Source organism: Hemiscyllium ocellatum, chromosome 6, assembly GCF_020745735.1.
Source record: "Hemiscyllium ocellatum isolate sHemOce1 chromosome 6, sHemOce1.pat.X.cur, whole genome shotgun sequence".
In the NCBI taxonomy this organism is placed as follows: domain Eukaryota; kingdom Metazoa; phylum Chordata; class Chondrichthyes; order Orectolobiformes; family Hemiscylliidae; genus Hemiscyllium; species Hemiscyllium ocellatum.
Window position 1 is genome coordinate 102,930,880 of NC_083406.1, and position 19,360 is coordinate 102,950,239.

The 19,360-nt window shown below is 40.6% G+C and overlaps 1 protein-coding gene across 1 annotated transcript in view; it reads left to right on the forward strand.

Annotated features, from left to right (window-relative positions):
- The first annotated feature begins 1,172 nt into the window (after positions 1 to 1,172).
- Positions 1,173 to 19,360, forward strand: part of tsga10 (testis specific, 10) — a 109,767-nt gene continuing 91,579 nt past the window's right edge. Inside the window, exons 1-2 of the mRNA XM_060826991.1 lie at positions 1,173 to 1,228; positions 2,078 to 2,293. Of these exons, the coding sequence (XP_060682974.1) occupies positions 1,208 to 1,228; positions 2,078 to 2,293 (237 nt within the window). The 5' untranslated portion in view covers positions 1,173 to 1,207. The remainder of the gene's footprint in view (positions 1,229 to 2,077; positions 2,294 to 19,360) is intronic.

Here is a 19,360-nt window from a genome sequence, read left to right on the forward strand (position 1 = left end):
TTCTCTGGCAATTCATTTCACATGTGACCCATTATGCTTTAATAAAATAAAATGTTGCTCCTCAATCCTTTTTTAATCTTGCCCCTCTTATCTTAAAAATATGCCCCCTAGGTTTGAACTCCATCCTAGGAAAAAGACCCTTGTCATTCATCTTATCTATGCCCCTCATGATTTTATGAATCTCTGTAAAGTCACCCCTCTGCTTCCTACGCTCCAATGAGAAAAGCCCCAGCCTTTCCAGTATATTTTTATATCTCAAAACCTCCATTCCCAGCAACATTCTGGTAAATCTTTTCTGCATACTGCCCAGTTTAATAATACCTGTCCTATAACAGGGCAACTAGAACTGCACACATACTCGAAGAGGCTTCACCAATATCTTGTACAACCACAACATGACATCCAACTCTTTTACTCAATGCAATGACCAATGAAGACAAGTGCGCTAAACACCTTAACTACCCTGCCTACCTGTGATACAAATTTCAAAAAATGAGGTACCTGAACTGCTAGATGTCTCTGTTCTACAACACTACCATTAATTATATAAGATTCTCAGAAATTGTTTCGCATCTTTGCCTCTAAGTGGAAGATGCCTTATTTTTACATTGGTGCCCCTTTGTTTTCAATTTCTCCATGACTGGAAACATTTTTTCATCATCTACCATGTCAAGGCTCCTCAATTTTATATTTCAGTAAGTTCAACTTAACTGACATCTTTTAAAATGATCTCATCATAAAATACTTGGGTACATGCTGATTTGCCTCTGAAATTGCCATTGGATTTTTCGTAGTTGGGAATAGGACAATTATCATTTTAATTCAAAGTCAAACTTAAGTCTGCAAAATTAGCAACTTAAGTGGCAGATGGTTGAATTGCTTCATAAATCAAAGTTTGGCTTTGGACATTAATTTAAATCTTTTTAAGGGATAGAAATCAGAGAAAAGAAAAATCCTAAGGTTGTAAAGGAAAAGGAGATCATGTTGAAGATGGTTTGCCACAGAACAAAAAGGAAACCGAAGGGGGAAAGAAGTAAAAAGCTTAGGTGTTTTCATTGTAATAAAGTAGGTCATGGGAAGTCAGTGTTAAGAAAAAACAGTTTAGAAAAAAACACTGCTAAGATGGATGTGGGGTAACAAGATAAGCCATTTGAGTTTTGTAGAAGTGGTAAAGGAAAGCACAGTGGAAGAAAAAAGCTGCAAGAGAATGTACAACTTGATCAAGTTGGTGAGAAAAAAGTGACAGATCTCTAAACTGGAAAAATAAACTTTCAAACAGCAAAATTGTAAACATCATTATAAATCCCAATTGGGAAGAGAAGGACATCAGCTTATTGCTGCTCCCATTTGCTATTGCAATGTATCAATGATATTGCACTTGAGAAAATGTAAATCAGGGTAATCGTGCATTGATTGCATATCTCTTATCTCATTAATGAAATTTACTTGCAGGGTAAGTATTACTCGTGCATGCCAGGAGAGGCATAGCTATAGTTTATGAATAAGTGCTTTGTTTCAAGACTGGTAGATTGACCAATTGAATTACATCTTGAACACAATGCCTGGCACTTGCCTTTTAAAATAAGGAAGAGTTAGAGTCTAGGCTGTCTTCAAATTTGGAGGGGGGTTTGAAGAGGTTATGGACCAGATCAAAGAAGAATTTGAAAAATAGTTGAAGGATAAAGAGAATGCAGGGATTTGAGGGAGGGGGACTAACTGAATTGCTCTTTGAAAGAGTTAGCATAGACTTGATATGCCTTGTGTGCTGCATTATTCTATGGTTTATAGCCTTACTCTGCTTGGACAAGTATGAGTGAATCTGCAGTGGATAGAAGTCAAAGGTACTACAAAATGAAAACAAGAGAACTAGATGTGGAAATTGGAAACAAAACAAATTGCTGGAAAAATTCAGGTCTGGCAGCATCTGTTCTGAGGATGGGTCCATGGACTCTTATATCTCAAAAGTACTACAAACTTCTATAACAAGTAAATTGTTGCATTGTATCATGTCGTGTATTTATTTTGGAGGTGGGGACACATAATTCATGATAAACAAGAAGTAACTTTCTGCTTTCAGATTGAGCAGCTGGAGAAGACCAATTGTACTTTGGAGAGACACATCCATGGCTTGTTACAGAGTAAAGAAGATGTGTCTGACCAAGTGAAGAAGTTGACCAACAAAAACCAGAAGCTCTCCAAGGAACTTAATGATCTCGATCGATTAGCTGAGAAACTTGAAAAGGATAAGAAATTAGCACTCTCTGTTGCATGTAATGAAATAAAAGTAGCTGAGGTGGGTTAGAATTTATCCACATAAGATGTTGTTTTAAAGTTTTTTTTTATTACAAAAATATCATTGTGACTGTTGAGTATAATTATGGCTCAGTTCAAAATTTGGAAATCCTGCCTTTTCATTTAGAAATTGTATAGCAATAAATATTAAATTAGCAACCAATAGCAAAGTGGATATATCTGTAATCCTGATATGAACATTTTTTTTATTCATACACTATATGCTATAGATGTTGATTTTTAATAAATCTTGAATCTTTTTGCATTCTTATGTTCAGGGCAACAATAACATGTATGGCTATAAATGTTTAAATTAATACTTGAAAAGATTTTTGGTTGTGGCACAAGTGCACTTCTGACATTGAAAATCAGAATCCATTCTGATTTAACTATATTGACAACTGGTTTGAGCTGAAAGTTCATGCTACTAGATTGGATGAACCTCTTTAATGGAATAAAGATCTAATCATTGCAGGATTACTCTCACTTACATTTTCTGATGTTTGCTCTTCAAATGCAATATCATTGATTACATTGCAGCAGCTGAAAATGTGTTGCTGGTTAAAGCACAGCAGGTTAGGCAGCATCTCAGGAATAGGGAATTCGACGTTTCGAGCACGAGCCCTTCATCAGGAGGGAGCAACAATAAGCTGATTTCCTTATGAATCCCAGTTGGGATTCATAATAATATTTTCAATTTTGCTGATGGAATGTATTTTTTCCCAGTCTAGTTGCTTTTTTTCTTTCTGCTCCTGCAACAATCTTGTCCTTTGCATAGATGGCAGTTCTTTTAATAAAATGAACTGCAGATGCTGGAAATATGAAACAAAAATAGAAATTGTTGGAGAAACTCAGCAGGTCTGACAGTGCCTTTTGGGAAGAAAAGAACCAGTATTTAGAGTCTGGTGATTCTTCATCAGCAATCTCTATTTTTGTTTGGGAATTCTCCCCTGCTGAAAATGAGAAGATGAGGAATCCAGTACACTAGTGTCTTGGTTATGTCTGAGGAGCTTCATCTTTGTTCTTTATGCTTCACGGGAGGTGCTATTTTGGAACTTTAGTCTTTCTTGAGTTATGATTATCATAGACTCAGTCAAACAAAGTATTTCTGCCTATAATGGAAATGGTTACTGTTGGCTTGACATTCAATGTTATTGGCTGCTTTTGAAGCTGCCCTTAGGAAGGGCTACCAGTTAAATGATGTCACTATAGCCCTGTTGCACACTTCTAGTCACCTATTGCATTATTTGCTGAATTTGGCATTTTCAGTACACCCCTGAAAAGCTCCTCTCACTAAGTGAGTGAAAGAAAATCCCTGATTTCCATAGCTAATAAAGAAAAAACTAACAACATATTTTCCTAACTCTAACAGTGAATATTAAAGAAAACTTAACAAACCAGAGTTCCCTTTTCCCTGATCACTATCTAAACCCAACTCATTAAAATGCTGCTGCAATAACAATTTCTAAACATTAAGTTAACTTGATCTCTCAAAGACCATAGTCGTTATGTTGTCTTTATTCCAGCCTTTCGACTCTGCTGTCTCCTCCCTGGGCCACTGCTTTACTTTTTTAATGTGAATATTTTTAGCTATCAAATGCTTTGGTACCTTTTTAAATAGAGGGTGCCTTCTTGGAGATTTCTTTTGAGAGCAAGATGTTTATCTCTTTGGATGATACTTAGCACTGACTAAATTTTCAAAATGCCCTCCCTCTTATACTGCCAAGACTTGTACCCTCTCATTGGTTTGATGTCAATACAATGTAATTTAAATTCAATTGGTTTTTGGTATCCTGGGCATAATTTAAATAAATTGGTTAAATTCAAATCTGGTGGCCTTAATATCAAAACGCAATCCCAAGCCAATGGTTGCGTATTATCAATTCTCAGCAATCTATGCAACCGTCGGCTCATCAGACACATGCTGTCAAAATATCTCAACTCAGAAGAGCATTTTATCTTCGTGACATGCACTCTTTTTGACTCTGTAACAATGGTAAATGTCATGCATTAAAGTTTCCTCTGTAGATGATTCAGATAGTTCTTCCCATAATAAGGATGTCAAAGATATTCTATCCTGTACATCTTTCTAATGTGAAAAGATCCTAATAGAACATAGAAAAGTACAGCACAGAGCAGACCCTTGATGTTGTGCCGAGACTTGATCCTAATGTAAAATATAATAACTTAACCTACGCACCCCTCAACTCACTGCTATCCATGTGCATGTCCAGCATTCGCTTAAATGTCCCCAATGACTTTGCTTCCACCACCTCAACTGGCAATGCATTGCATGCATTCACAACTCTGCATAAAGAACCTATCTCAGATGTCTCATTTATACCTTCCTCCTAATAGCTTTCAAACTATGATGACTCGTACCAGTCAATTCTGCCCTGGGGAAAAGTCTCTCTGGCTATTGACTCTATCTATTCCTCTCATTATCATGTGTACCTCGATCAGATCTCCTTCCTTCCTCCTCCTCTCCAGAGAGAAAAGTCCAAGCTTATTCAACCTTTCTTCATACGGCAAGCCCTCCGGTCCAGGCAGCATCCTGGTAAACCTTCTTTGCACCCTCTCCAAAGCCTCTGCATCTTTCCTATAATAGGGCAACCAGAACTGGCCATGATATTCCAAGTGTGGTCTCACCAGGGCCTTGTAGAGCTGCAGCAAAATGTCACAGCTCTTAAACTCGATACCCCTGTTAATGAAAGCCAAATTGCCATACACTTTCTTAACAACCTTATCCACTTGGGTGGCAACTTTGAGGGATCTATGTACTTGCACACCCAGATCCCTCTGTTCCTCCATTCTGCCAAGAATCCTGTATTTAATCCTATATTCGGCATTCGTGTTCGACCTTTCAAAATGCATCACTTTGTATTTATCCAGGTTGAACTCCATCTGCCATTTCTCAGCCCAGCTCTGCATCCTGTCTATGTCGCGCTGCAGCCTGCAGTAGCCCTCCATACTATCGATGACACCTCCAACCTTTGTGTCATCTGCAAATTTACTAACCCACCCCTCAACCTCTTCATCCAAGTCATTTATAAAAACTACAAAGAGCAGAGGCCCAAGACCAGAGCACTGTGGGACCCCACTCAACACTGTCCTCCAGGCAGAATATTTTCCATCTACAACCACTCTTTGCGTTCTGTCAGCCAGCCAATTCTGAATCCAGATAGCCAAATCTCCCTGTAAACCATACTTCCTGACTTTATGAATGAGCCTACTATGGGGTACCCTATCAAGTGCCTTGCTGAAATCCATATACACCACATCCACTGCTCTACCATTGTTGACCTGTCTTGACACCTTAAAGATTTGTGAGGTATGACCTGCCCCTCACAAAGTCACGCTGATGACTGCCTTTCATCACACTATGCTTTGCTAAATAGTCATAAATCCTAGCCCTCAGAATTCTTTCTACAACTTTGCTGACCACAGACGTAAGACTGACTGGTCTGTAATTGCCAGGGACTTCCCTATTCCCCTTGAAAAGTGGAACAACATTCGCCTCCTTCCAATCCTCTGATATGATTCCCGTGGAGAACGAGGAGGCAAATATCCTTGCCAGCGGCTTAGCAATCTCCTTTCTTGCTTCCCGGAGCAGCCTAGGATAAATCTGGTCTGGCCCTGGGGACTTATCAATCTTAATGTTTTCCAAAATTTCTAGCACATCAACTTCATCAATCTTCATCTGGTCAAGACTGTATCTTTCCTTGGTGAAAACCGAAGAAAAAACTCATCTGGGCTTCCCTGTCTGCTCAGATTCCACGCACAAGTTCCCTCCGCTATCCCTGATCGGCCCTACCTTCTCCCTGAGCATTCTCTTATTCCTCACGGATGAGTAAATTGCCTTTGGGTTTCCCCTAAAACATCTTGCCAAGCTTTTAACGTGCCCCCTCCTGGCTCTTCTCAGGCCATTTCTGAACTCCTTTCTAGCAAGCCTGTAATCCTCTAAAGCTGTGCTAGATCCTTGCTTCCTCCACCTTACGTAAACTGCCTTCTTCCTTTTGATGAGAAGTTCCTCTTTTCTCATTATCCAAGGTTCCTTAATCTTACCCGTCTCAGAGAAACAACTTTGTGCACCACTCACAACAACTGCTCCTTAAATAGTCTTCACGTGACTGCTGTGCCCTTTCTGTGGAACAATTGCTCCCAGTCTGTACTTCCCAACTCCTGTCTGATAGTGTCATAATTTCCTTTTCCCCAATTAAATATCTTCCCTCGGTAACTGCTCCTTTCATTCTCCAAGGCTATGCTAAATGTGAGGCAGTTGTGATCACTTTCACCAAAGTGCTCTCACTCTGCAAGATCTGCCACCTGTTCTGGCTTGTTGCCAAGCATCAAATCCAAAATGGCCTCTCCCCTCGTCAGTCTATCTACATACTGAGTAAGTAAACCCTCCTGAACACACCTGACAAAAACGGCTCCATCCAAACCATCTGCATTGAGGAGGTTCCAGTTGATATTGGGAAAGTTGAAATCACCCATAATAACAACCCTGCTACTTTCACATTTTTCCAGAATCTGCCTGCCTATGAGATCTTCAATTTCTCTATTGCTATTAAGTGGTCTGTAGAAAACTCCTAGTGCGTGGCTGTTCCCTTGCTGTTCCTAACTTCTACCCATACTGACTCAGTAGACAAACCTTCCTCAACAACCTTCGTTTCTGTAGCTGTGATGCATTCTCTGATTAGCAATGCTACACCCCTCCTCTTTTTCCATCCTCCCTGTTCTTTTTAAACATTCTAAATCCTGGAACATCAAGCAACCATTCCTGCCGCTGTGAAACCCCCATCTCCGTTATGCCCACAACATTGTAGCCCCAAGTACTGATCCATGCTCTAAGTTCATCACTCTTATTCTGGACACTCCTTGTAGTAAAGCAGACACACTACCGATCCCTATGTTTCATCGCGTGAGAAACCTTCCTGATAGATTCAATATATCTTGTTACTGTGCTGTCTGCAACTGACCCCCTCTCAGACATGTGGCTGAGAGTCCCACCCCACTGCCAAACTAGTTTAAACCCTCCCGAATCGCACTAGCAAATCTCTCACCCAAGACATTTGTATCCCTCCAGTTCAGGTGCAACCCGTCCTTTGTGTACAGGTCCCCAGAAGGTATCCCAAAGATCTAAGTATTTGAAGCCCTCCCTCCCTCCTGCATCAGCCTCGCAGCCATGTGTTAAGTTGCATTCGCTGACTTGTTCCTCATCTCACTATCTTGTGGCACCGGTTGCAAATCTGAGATCACTACTCTACTTGTCCTCCTCTTCAGCTTGCGACCTAACTCTCTGTAGTCACTTTTCAGATCCTCGATTCCTTTCCTGGCTATATCATTGATGCCAATATGTACCATGATTTCTGGCTGTTCACCCCCTTCAGAATCTTGTAAACCCGATCGGCGACATCCCGGACTCCGGCACCAGGGAGGTAACATACCATCCGGGAGTCCCGTTCCTGACCACAAAACCTCCTGTCAATCCGTCTAACTATTGAGTCCCCTATCACTAGTGCTTTTCTATTTCCCCCCACTTCCCTTTTGAGCCTCAGTGCCAGAGACCTGACAACTATGGCTCTCCCCTGGTAGGCTGTCCCCACCAGCAGTATCCAAAACGGTATACTTATTGCTGAGGGGAACATCCACAGGGAATCCCTGCTCTAATTGCCAGTTCCCTTTCCTCCCCCGACAGTAGCCCAGCTGTCTTCATCCTGTGTCTGGGGAGTGACCAGCTCCCTGTACATCCTCTCAATTTCCCCCTCAGCTTCCCGAATGATCCGTAGTTCATCCAGCTCCAGTTCCCTAACTCGGTTTTTAAGGAGCTGGAGTTGGGTGCACTTCCTGCAGATGTAGTCGATGATCTTTGAATCAGCACCAACAGATTTTATTTTCTTCCTAAAGTTCCATTCTATGCCCAGATTTGAACTGAAACAGTCTAAATTAATTCACCTTTCTCCTGCAAGTTGAGAAACTTGCTAATGGCTTCTCCATTATTTTCTACAGCAAATCAATCTCCACTGCTCAATAGGTTTTAGGAATTTCTTTTAGGTCACGCTGTGGATCGGGTTTATCAGCCATCTTGTAAGTGGGCTCTTCACCATTTGCTGACCTTGTAAACTTGATGCAGAAGTTGATCCGGCTTTGGTATGCTGTCTTGTGTAGCTATCTGTTATTTGCTGTGCATTGTGCAAAGTTGCAAGTCATTTAAGTTCTATCAACTTTCAAATCTGGAAAATGCCTAGTCCAATTTAAACTAAGTTGGAAAGGAAAAGTACAAGTTGTTCTCCTATAATGCATGTTATATCAATACTATTTGGGTGTAATGTGATTGATGAATCAGGGAATAGTTTTTTAAAATGCTAACTCCTTATGGCTCTTAAATGATTCCATCCCCGGTTACCTTACATCCACTCTAGGTGTTTACTTCAGATCAAGCAAAAGAGGTTGGATGACAGGACAAATTTTTTTTTCTGTATGTATTGATGTTTTTGAGGATGCTTTTAGAAATTGTCGCAGTAGAAAAGATTTGAGTTTCACGATTCTCCTTATTTTGGACACTACCAAGCCATCCTCCCACCATTGGTGAGTTTTCTGAAAACAAAGTGCTAATTCTATGTCTAAACACAACCTGTATCACTCAACCCATGGATGAGGGTGCAATAGCAGCTTTTAAAGTTTAAGGTGCACGTTCAGGAAGCTGATTGCAGCTACTGAGAGGAATAATGAGGACAGTGTTCTTCAATTTTGGAAGAGTTTTAACATTAAGAATGCTATTGACGACATTGTGGAGGCCTGGGTGATGTCAGTAAAGAATGCTTGCATGCAGTTTAGCAGATGCTTTGCCCAGATTTTCTTCATAATTTTAAAGGTGTTGAACCATAAAAGGAGCCTTCAGCAATCAAAGACCATTGTGTTGGTCTTGTTACAGCACAGTGGTGAACCCTTCTGCTAATTAAACCAAACACCCAGAAAAGCTCACCTTGCCTCGTATTCTTAAAATGAGTGACAGCAACTCTCAACTTCCACTATTTAAAGGAAAAATATAAATTTATTAGATTGGATTACTTACAGTGTGGAAACAGGCCCTTCGGCCCAACAAGTCCACACCCACCCTCCAAAGAGCAACCCACCCAGACCCATTCCCCTACATTTACCCCTTCACCTAACACTACGGGCAATTTAGCATAGCCAATTCATCTAACCTGCACATTTTTGGACTGTGGGAGGAAACTGGAGTACCCGGACGAAACCCACGCAGACACTGGGAGAATGTGCAAACTCCACACAGACAGTTGCCTGAGGCAGGAATTAACTTTGTCTCTTTTACTCTGAAGTGAGCATGAAACAACAACTATTTATAACTCTAAGCCTCCTTTCTCCTGACTGCTTGTATCTGCCTCCACCCTGAACAATCTACTGTTCCAATAACCACCAGTATTAAAATTACATCAGCTTAACTTTCAAAACCAGACATTAGCGGTCATCTGTAGTGTCCTCCTTCCCTGGCTGCAGATCTCCCTGGGTCGTCTTTTGTATTTTGCTGCAAAGATGTTTGATATGAAAAAGATACCTTTTGATAGAAAATGCTTTGCTGGCAGTTACTCTGGTGATGACAGTTGTCTCTCTGGCCAACCCTCAATGTCTGCTTCTTTATACCCCAAACATTAGATTGTCTCATTAGTTTGTTGGCAGAACAGTAAAATTCAAATTGGATTGTATTTTAGTGTATTGGGGCATAATTTAAACTGGCTAAATTTGAACTGTTGTGAATACAGCTTAGGTACTTGTTTCACAGTCACATGATACATACTTTTAACTTTCCAGTACACTCAGACTGCTAGTCAGTCACATGACAGGTGCCTGAAAGCTGTCAGTGCAAAACCGCTTTCACTCTCTCAAAAATAGAGTACACACTTTCAACTTCATAATACTCTTGCAAAGCAAGTTGAATCTGAAGTGGAGACTGATCGATAACAAATTGTTGCTGTGGAGGAAATTGAAGCCTGAGATGAAAATGAAAAGGTCCAGGGTGCAGGATCCCAAGAACCTTCCACTTCTCTTTTGTCTTCTATCCTGAGGGAAGTTGAGAAGCAGTTGCAACTTTTAGAAGACAGTGATCACATCGCAAAACACAGCAGGATAGCAATTTGCGGTATTAATCTGACACCCTATGAACAGCTTGGAAGAAGAAAAATGGCAAAGCAGCAAAGACTGAGTGCCATTTTTAAACCAACCCTCAAGAACCAGTCTGAGGACAATGAACCACAGCCAAGTACTTCTGGACTAAATATTTTATTTTACAGTAACCCTGCACCTAAAACTGCACCTGAAAGTGGTGATGATGGTCACCCTCAGCCCCCTGTCTTAATACAATACTGTAACTCAGCAAACGCAAACCTCTTAAAGTGTTAAATTTACCCTATTTCATTAAAATGTATTGTTTGTTAGGCTAACCACTATTTGTTTCTATTTTTACTAATGTTTTTGGTGGTCTGCCCCAACCTTGTAGTTCCCACAGGCCCTGTTATTTCTATTGTGTGGTTTTATATAACACGAGGTTACAAGACAACACAACTACTGTTATAGCAGAACAGACTGTCTCAAAACTCTGGACCATGAACTAAAGGGTGTGATGACCCATTGATCTTCCACCTCTGGCTTCTAAATCCGTTCTGACTGGTGGATTAGAAATCTAATTGTTAAAATCTAATGTGAACAGTTTGAGCATCTTATTTGAGTTTCAAATAAATGGGAGACTATAACAGTACCCAGCACTAGTCTTCCTGTCAGCTCATTTGTATCCGTGCTGGTTATCTGACAGACCAAATGAGTAGTCTTGTGAACCAGCTCTTTTCTGGTAGTACTGCAAACATTTAAGTGCTTAACCAATTCCTTATGCATATTCTTGATTCTAACCATTGTTTCCATTTGTTCCTGTGCCATTCAGTTTGTATCAAGGCCATTTCATTTTTGATTTTTCAGATCAGGAACTGTTTCTCTTTATCTACTTATATTGAGCACCTCTCTTAGATCACCTCCTGACCTTTCTCCTCTTCTATAAGGAGAAAAGTCCCAGCTTCTCTCAGTCGATCCATGTAATTGAAGTCTCTCCCTAGAAACCATTCTTGTTAGTATTTTGTTCTTCCACATTCAAGAAGTCTGATGCCACCTAGGACAAAACAGCTGTCTTGAGTGGTAGCATATTCGCAAACATTCATATCCTCTACCACTGACAGTAGCTGCAGTGTATACTATCTACAACGTGCACTGTAGAAATTCACCAAGGCTCCTTAGATAGGACCTTAATATTACCATCTAGAAGGATGAAGATAACAGATACATAAGTACCACCATGTGCAAGTTCCTCACTCAGCCACTCACCATCCTGACTTGGAAGGATATCACTGCTCTGTTACTGGGTAGCTGGATTGAAATTCTAGAACATCTTCGCTAACAGCACTGTGGTACATACACCCCAAGGACTGCAGTGGTTCAAGAAAACACCCCTGCTCAGGGTCAATTAGGGATGGGCAAGGAATGCTGGGTGAGCCAATGAAACCCATGAATGAATAAAAAAAAATTCTTGTCTAATGCTTTCATATCCTTTTAATTTAAAAGACCCAGACTTGGACTCAGTATTCCACTTGAGGCCAAACCACTGTTTTTGAGGGTTCATCATAGTATCCTTGCTATTGTACTCTATGCCTCTAATTATAAAACCCAGGATCCTGTACGCAGCCTTAACTGTTTTCTCAATGTCTCGCAATGGTGAACAATTTACATATAGCCACTACTTTTGAAATTGCACTCATTTCTTTATAAACCCTTACATTCAGCTAGGAAGGCTAAGAATCATATTATGCTTGTCTGAATTAAGCTTCATCTGTCAAGCGGCTACTTGATGGACTAGTCTATCTATCCTTTTGAAATTTCAATATCTGTCTCATAGTTTACTCTACTTCCAAGTGTTGTCATCAGAGAAATTGAATCTGCACCAAAACCTTGCTCATTAATATATGCATACTGATCCCTTACAAACCTCTATGTATACCTTCCTCCATCCAAAAAACACTGCTCACAACAATGTTTTATTTGCTCTATCACATGACTAACTTCATTTTCTCTTTGCCACTTTTAATTCCATTGCAATTACAGGCAAGGCAATTGGGTGATACTTTATCAAAGGCCTTTTGGAAGTCCCTGACAATTACATTATTTTTATCAATCCCCTTTTACTTCATCAAAAAAGAACTTGACTGAGTTAATCACTTGATAATACAGAATTTTAGTATTGTTGAAGAAAAAGCTTTTCATCTTGCACTCATCAGGACTGGTGAAGAATAGAATATCTCAGGGAATAGCAATTTATACTACATGGGAAAAGATTTTTAAAATTAGTTTCAAGTGAACTTTGGTGCATTCTCCACAACAATATCTTGACCAATTAACTGTCACCCCAAGATTTTGTTTAAATTCAAAAAGGCAAATCAACTATGATCAAATTGTTGTCATAATGAATGCTCCAGGAACAGCACTCCCATCCTATCCCACTCAAGCATTTGTTTAATAGATACTAGGATATGTTCATTTTGTTTGCAGTTGTTGGGATCCTGTGTAGGAATGTATGTAGTTCTTAAGAAGTGTAAGTGAATCATATTGCAGCCTGACTTTTGCTCTTAATTGGCTATTTGTGTATTTCTTTCCATTCGCTGAACAATCCAACTGTGGCCAATCATCAATCATTGGACACTACATTCTGACTTTTGCAAGTACAGGTTGGTTCAGCTTGGTCAGTACTCTTGTTTATTACAGACAGCTGAAGGGATGTACTATTTGATACAATTCACCAGTCATAATGATGTATGGCCTACATACCTGAAATCTTGTTCGTACTGAAATTCATGCTCCACAATGCTCAGTTGTGTGGCAAGGCAGAATGCATTCTCAGCTTGATTAGTGGTTTTTTTTTGTTTTATTTGTTTTAGAATGTGAACATTATTGGTTAAGCCAGCATTTATTGTCTTTTGCTGTTTGTGCTGGAGAAGGTGATGGTGAGCTGCCTTGAACTGCTGCACTCCTTAAGTGGATAGATGTTATCAATCCCATTTTGCTGCTACATAGTAGCAGCATGAAATGACTAACGTCATGTGTTGTTCAGGTGGCAATGTAATTGTCCAGTAATCCAAAACCCCAGACTTATCTTTTGTCTTGAACCCCACACTTACACCTTTTTCCCAAAATCCAGAAACAGGATTCCCCTCTATCAGCGTGTTTCTGCTCCACTGAACTTATTTCTTCCTGGTTTGACTTCATCTTTCCTCGATCCCCTGTCCTGTTCAGTCTCTTGTTACTTATATCATTATTCTTTTGCTGTGTTTAATGGGATTGACAATTTCTAGGTTTCTGCCCCATGCTGCCACCTTTTTACCCTGGATATGCAATCCCATTATGCATCTGTTCCTTATTACGATGGTCTGAAGGTTGTCTGTTTCTTCATTGAAAATAGGCCTGAACAGTCCCTGTCATCCACCTCGCTCTTTCACCAGGCTGAGCTCGTTCTCACTTTAAACAACTTTTCCTTCAACTTACCCCCCTTTTTCAAGTCAAAGCTATGGGTATGTACATATATCTCAGTGATGCCTGTCTCTTTGTGAAATATGTGAAACATTTTGTGGTCTAGTCATACTTGGGTTTCTATACAGAACTATTTCTCTGAAGCATTGATGATGTCATCTGTGCTGCTTTTTGCTTTTCTGATTCACTGATGATGTCATCTGCGCTGCTTTCAGTTTTGTCCAGAATTGGAAAAATTCAGTGTTGCTTTCAATTTGCCTTCTCTTAGCTTCACCTGGACCGTCTATGACCCTTCCTTCCTTGACTTCTTTGCTTCCATTTCTGTAGATAGGCTGGCCACCAATATCCACACAAATCCATTGATTCCTACACTTGCCTCAACTACACTTCCTAAAGCCTGCTTCCTTGAAAGATTGCTTTCCATTCTGTCACATCTGTCTGGATGATGCCACCTTCCACCGGAGTGCCTCTATGTGGTCTCCTTTTCCCTCAGCTAAAGCTTCCCCTCCATCCCCCCACCTCATTAAAAAAAATCATGGTTGACATAACCCTTCATCATCTGACCCATCTCTCACCCCATCCTCTCCATCCTCCCCTCGTAGTGTTCCCCTCATCCTCACCTTTCACCCATCAGTCTCTGCATTCAAAGGATTAATTTCTATTTTTTCTGTCACCTTCAGCACGATACTCCCACCAAACACACAATCCCTTCTTCCTACTGTCTGAATTCCCCTGTTTGCTCTACAACACACTGGTCCACTTCTTGAGCACAACTAATGCTTCCTCACTCCTTCACGACACCTTCACATACAGTCACAGAAGGTAGAACACCTGCCCATTTATCATCTTCTTCCTTATTATCCAAAGTCCCAAATACAGGTGAAGCAGCATTTTACTTGTCTAATCCATTTGCTGCTCACAGTGCAGTCTCCTTTACATTTGCAAGACCGAATACAGTCTGAGTGACCTCTTTGGAATACTTCTGCTGTCTCTAGAGGTATGACCTTAACCTTCCAGTTGCTTGCCATTTCAATAAACCATCCTGCTCCCATGACACCTCATTTGCCATGTAGGCACTCTATTGCCTCTGGGATTCTATTGAATTCCACAAATTTACATCATGATTTATGTCCTCTATTTCTCTTACATTTTCTGCACCCATGGTCATCTCTAATTTGAGTCTAACTGACTTTGCTCCCAACATAGCAAACCTATTTTCTCTTTGTTGCATATTATTTCATCCTTATTTACATATCCATTACTCCTTTGCCACCATTAGCAATCCCATTGTATTTGCTATGGGCAACTTCTGTATGTTCTACTTGCTGTGCTCCCCTGTCAACAGCATGAAAAATTGCCATTTTCCAGCTCTTTTCATAGATGAAGAAGAATCAGATTGGACTCGAAATGTTAACCGTTTCTATCTCTGTAGGTGATGCCAGACCTACTGAGCTTCTTCAGCATTTTCTGTTTTCTTTTCAGGTTTCCACCATCCATAGTATTTTGCTTTTGTTATCTTCTGATAACATAGGTTTGAATCCCATTCTGGCAGATGGATTTTTAATTCAAAATTTTTTTAATACAAGAAAATGTGAATTGAGACGGCTGGCCTGATGATCACCACTTAATGACTGTTGATTGTTGTAAAATCCTAACTGGTTCACTAATATCCTTTTAGGGTGGGTATTCCGTCATCCTAACCTGCCCTGGCCTACGTTTGAATCCTAACCTTCAGTAATGTGGTCAACCCTTAAGTACCCTTTACACAAGTAGGGAAGTGCAATAAAGGCTGGCCTAGTCAGTGTGCTATATCCCATGAGCAGATAAAAAACAGAAAATGAGAACACTATCATGACATTGCTACTGATATGCATGTCTTTTTGTGAAGGTCAGGTCTCGCTCTTTTTTTGGAAAACTTGCTAAGAAATTATTGAAGAGCTGACTCTATTCTGGCATTGCTCTAATGCTACCTGAATGGTAGAAGTACTTGTGGTGCTGGGACCTTCCAGCATTTATGCCCCCAGCACCATACGTTAACTCCAGCTTAACACCATGTCACATGCTGCAAGCCAGGAATTGCCTTTCACAGTTTGCATCTCTGAAGAATTGAAAATAAGACATTTGACACCCTGCTTTGCTGATAAGGATCTTGAGGCGGTTCTAGTGGATTAGGTGGTGGAGAGAAGGGCCATCCTCCTTCCCCTGAACCACCAGACAAAACAAAAAAGTTGCCATTCTGGTCAGGGCCAGTGCCATGGTTCAGAGGAATGTGCAGTCACCTGATGAAGGAGCTGTGTTCCGAAAGCTAGTACTTCCAAATAAACTTGTTGGACTATAACCTGATGTTGTATGATTTTTAATACTGTCCACTGCAGTCCAATACCAGTACCTCCACATCTGAACAACAAGTGACAGCTTCTTAGAGGATGCACAGGCAACATAGTCTCCTGCACCCTTTACCAGCTCAGATATTATTATCCTATGGGTACTTTATTGAGACTAGACTTGGATATACATTCTCGTGAGCACAACACTAGCATGTCTGTGTAATCTGACCAAGGAAGAAACACCCCAGGTTGTCAGCACTTGAACAACTGCCAAAAACAAGGCACCTGCTAAGTCAGGGCGTTATAAAAGCAGAATGTGCCGGAGTAACTCAGCAAGTCCTGTGGACAGAGAAATGACATTAACAGGCTGGTTTGTCAGAGGCACTGTATAACAGGATTAAAGGTCAGAGCCAATGCCATTAGTATGAGCACTTGGCTGTCCCTGGACAGGTTGATAGCTGCCATGAGAGCAAAGTATAACAAAATGTTCATGGCTAGCAGAAATGTATGCAGATCATCTGTTCATCATTTTAGCTATTGGTGGTCAGCATCAATGATAAAGTGATGGGGATGAGGAAAATTGTGTTTTCTGCTTAAGGGGTCCCATCCATTCAAGGGGACAGAATGTTGCCAATAGGCACACAGTTACAGGAGGTCACATACAGACCCCAAAAAGAAATCTTCTCTACCACCACTCTGTCTATGTCCCCCAACCCTGTGAAAGTTCAGGCTAAAGAGGGTGAGCCTGCATCTAGCCAAGGTTCTCTCAGCATTACTGAACCCTCTATCCACAACTGCCGGTGGGATCATTCATCTAAACCTCTAAGGCTTCCTCTATAGGGCAGGCTTCCTGCACTCCAGTTGCAAACCACAGAACTGCACTAGATGTATGAAAGAACAAAAGAAAAGAAAACCTAATGAGCATATATAAATGGCACAGCTGACTTTTTATTGTAAATAGAATGCCACATTTGTAAATTTGTTGACACTCTAAATCAATGCCAGTTTGATTGACCGTCATTTTAGCAGTAGCTACAAGAGTAAGGCTACAGAAACCAACCTTCCAAAGTGCTACGTGATGTTAAAAGCAAGTGTAACAGAGTGATACTGTTTCCCTAATGCTGCATTCCTATCATGATGAAAATGATGTTCCTCTGACTTAATGTCCTCAAGCTTCTCTTCAGAAGACTTCTGCAATTCCTCCAGCTCTTCAGTGTGTATAACATCCTCTTTTTGTCCTAATGGAGCAGAACATCATATCATTGTTCAACATGAAATGCTGTAAAGCCTTCAAACAATTGTTCATGTCAACTTTTATTGGACAAAGGAGGGAGAAACTAAAAAAAGCAGCATTTTCATTTGGGGTATAAACAGGGTTTACTTGCCTTTCCAGCAGTCACAGATGAGCTATCAATGATGGATGACGAAATCTAACTCAGTATATTGGAAACACTTGTCAAGTAAATTCTGGCTGGCTTCCTGCTCTCTGTCATGGGAAAGGTGATGTTCCTTCTGCTTAATATTCTCATCCTTTGCCCTTATAGCTCTTCAATGTGCATCTCGTCATTTCTTTGTCTGCTCCAGTTTCCCAGAACACACCAAGCAAGGAGAGTGGAGACCTGTCCCAGCATTGGAACCTCATCTTAAGAAGGCCTCACAATGGCTCTATTGGAAGAAATGGCCTATACTTGCCCTCAGTCAACATAACAGTCATCAGCCATGACCGAAGAGGGTAGCCCTAGTGTCCCAGCAGTCAGCATTGAGAGTCATCTGGCCCATAAAAAGAAGTAGGAAGTAGCATAAGGCTATATGCAACCAAAGGCAACTTCCAGGGTACTGGACACAGACTTCTTAGATGTGGTTCCAATAATCACAGATGACTTGGACCAGATACAACAATATGGCCCTCTCAGCTCAACGTGTGTATTGTCTGTAGTTCCCTGTACCTGGAATATTCTGGCAGATGATCGAGTTCTGTGATGGTGTCACAGGGCATCTTCATTCAGTGGCAGCAGCAAAGAGCCTCACTTTGAGAATGAAAAGTTGTCTGCCTCTTATATCTTCACCACATCCAGTTTCGCATTCATTTGGAGACTGTTCATAGTTTATAGAAACTAGGAGCAGGAACAAAGATTGCTCTTCACAAGGAGCAATCTTCAAAATTGACATTTGAGAAGCATGTGCCCTGAAGTAATCTTCAGAGAAGACAAAGAACTGGGAGGCGAGCCCTACACTAAGAGCAAAGTTGCCACCTCACTCAACTTGGGGTAGCATTTGTTTCAAGCCAAACTTATAAAGTTAAAGTTGGGATTAAATGTAAATTAAGTCAAGTGAAGTTGAATGATGTGAGTTAAAGTTGAAGTGAGAAGTAAATGTTGCAGCAAATGTCAATTTTGTATTGAATATTGGTACATAAAGAGTTAAAATAAAGAAGGGTTTGTTTAAATGAAGTCTGAGTCAGTTCCCTGCCTTTTGTCTGTTACACAAGTGAAGAATACCTGGGTTGAGTACTCCTTTTTGGGCAACATTTTTTTTCTGTTGTTCACACCAAAGTGTATAGCTTAACATTTTACTACATTGTACTGCATTTATCATGTGTTTGCTCATTCACTGAACTTGTCTGAATCACTTTGAAGCCGGCATCCTCCTCACAACACAGAATTCCACCCAGTTTTGTGTTGTCAGCAAATTTGGAAATGTTGCATTTGGTTCTCTCAATCAGGTCCTTTATGTATATTGTAAATAGCTGGAGCCCAAGCACTGATTGTTGCGCTACCTCCTACTCACCACCTGCTTCTGCTCTGAAGAAGAGTCATCTAGACTTGAAGCATTAGCTTGCTTCCACCTCCGGATGTTACCTGGCTTCCAGCCTCCTGCTTGTCTACTCTCAAAAACAACATATTTATTCTCTCTCTGTTTCCTGTCTGTCCACCAATTCTCAATGCATGCCAATATATTGCCCCTATCTCACATGCTTTACTTTTGCCCATTAACTTCTTATGTGGGACCCTATCAAAAGTCTTCTGAAAAGCCAAATGCACCATCTAATATGGTTGTATCTTATCTATTCTATTAGTCACACCAAAGATCCTCAGACAGCACCTTCCAAACCTACGACCACTTCCATCTAGAAGGACACCACCACCTTCAAGTTCCCT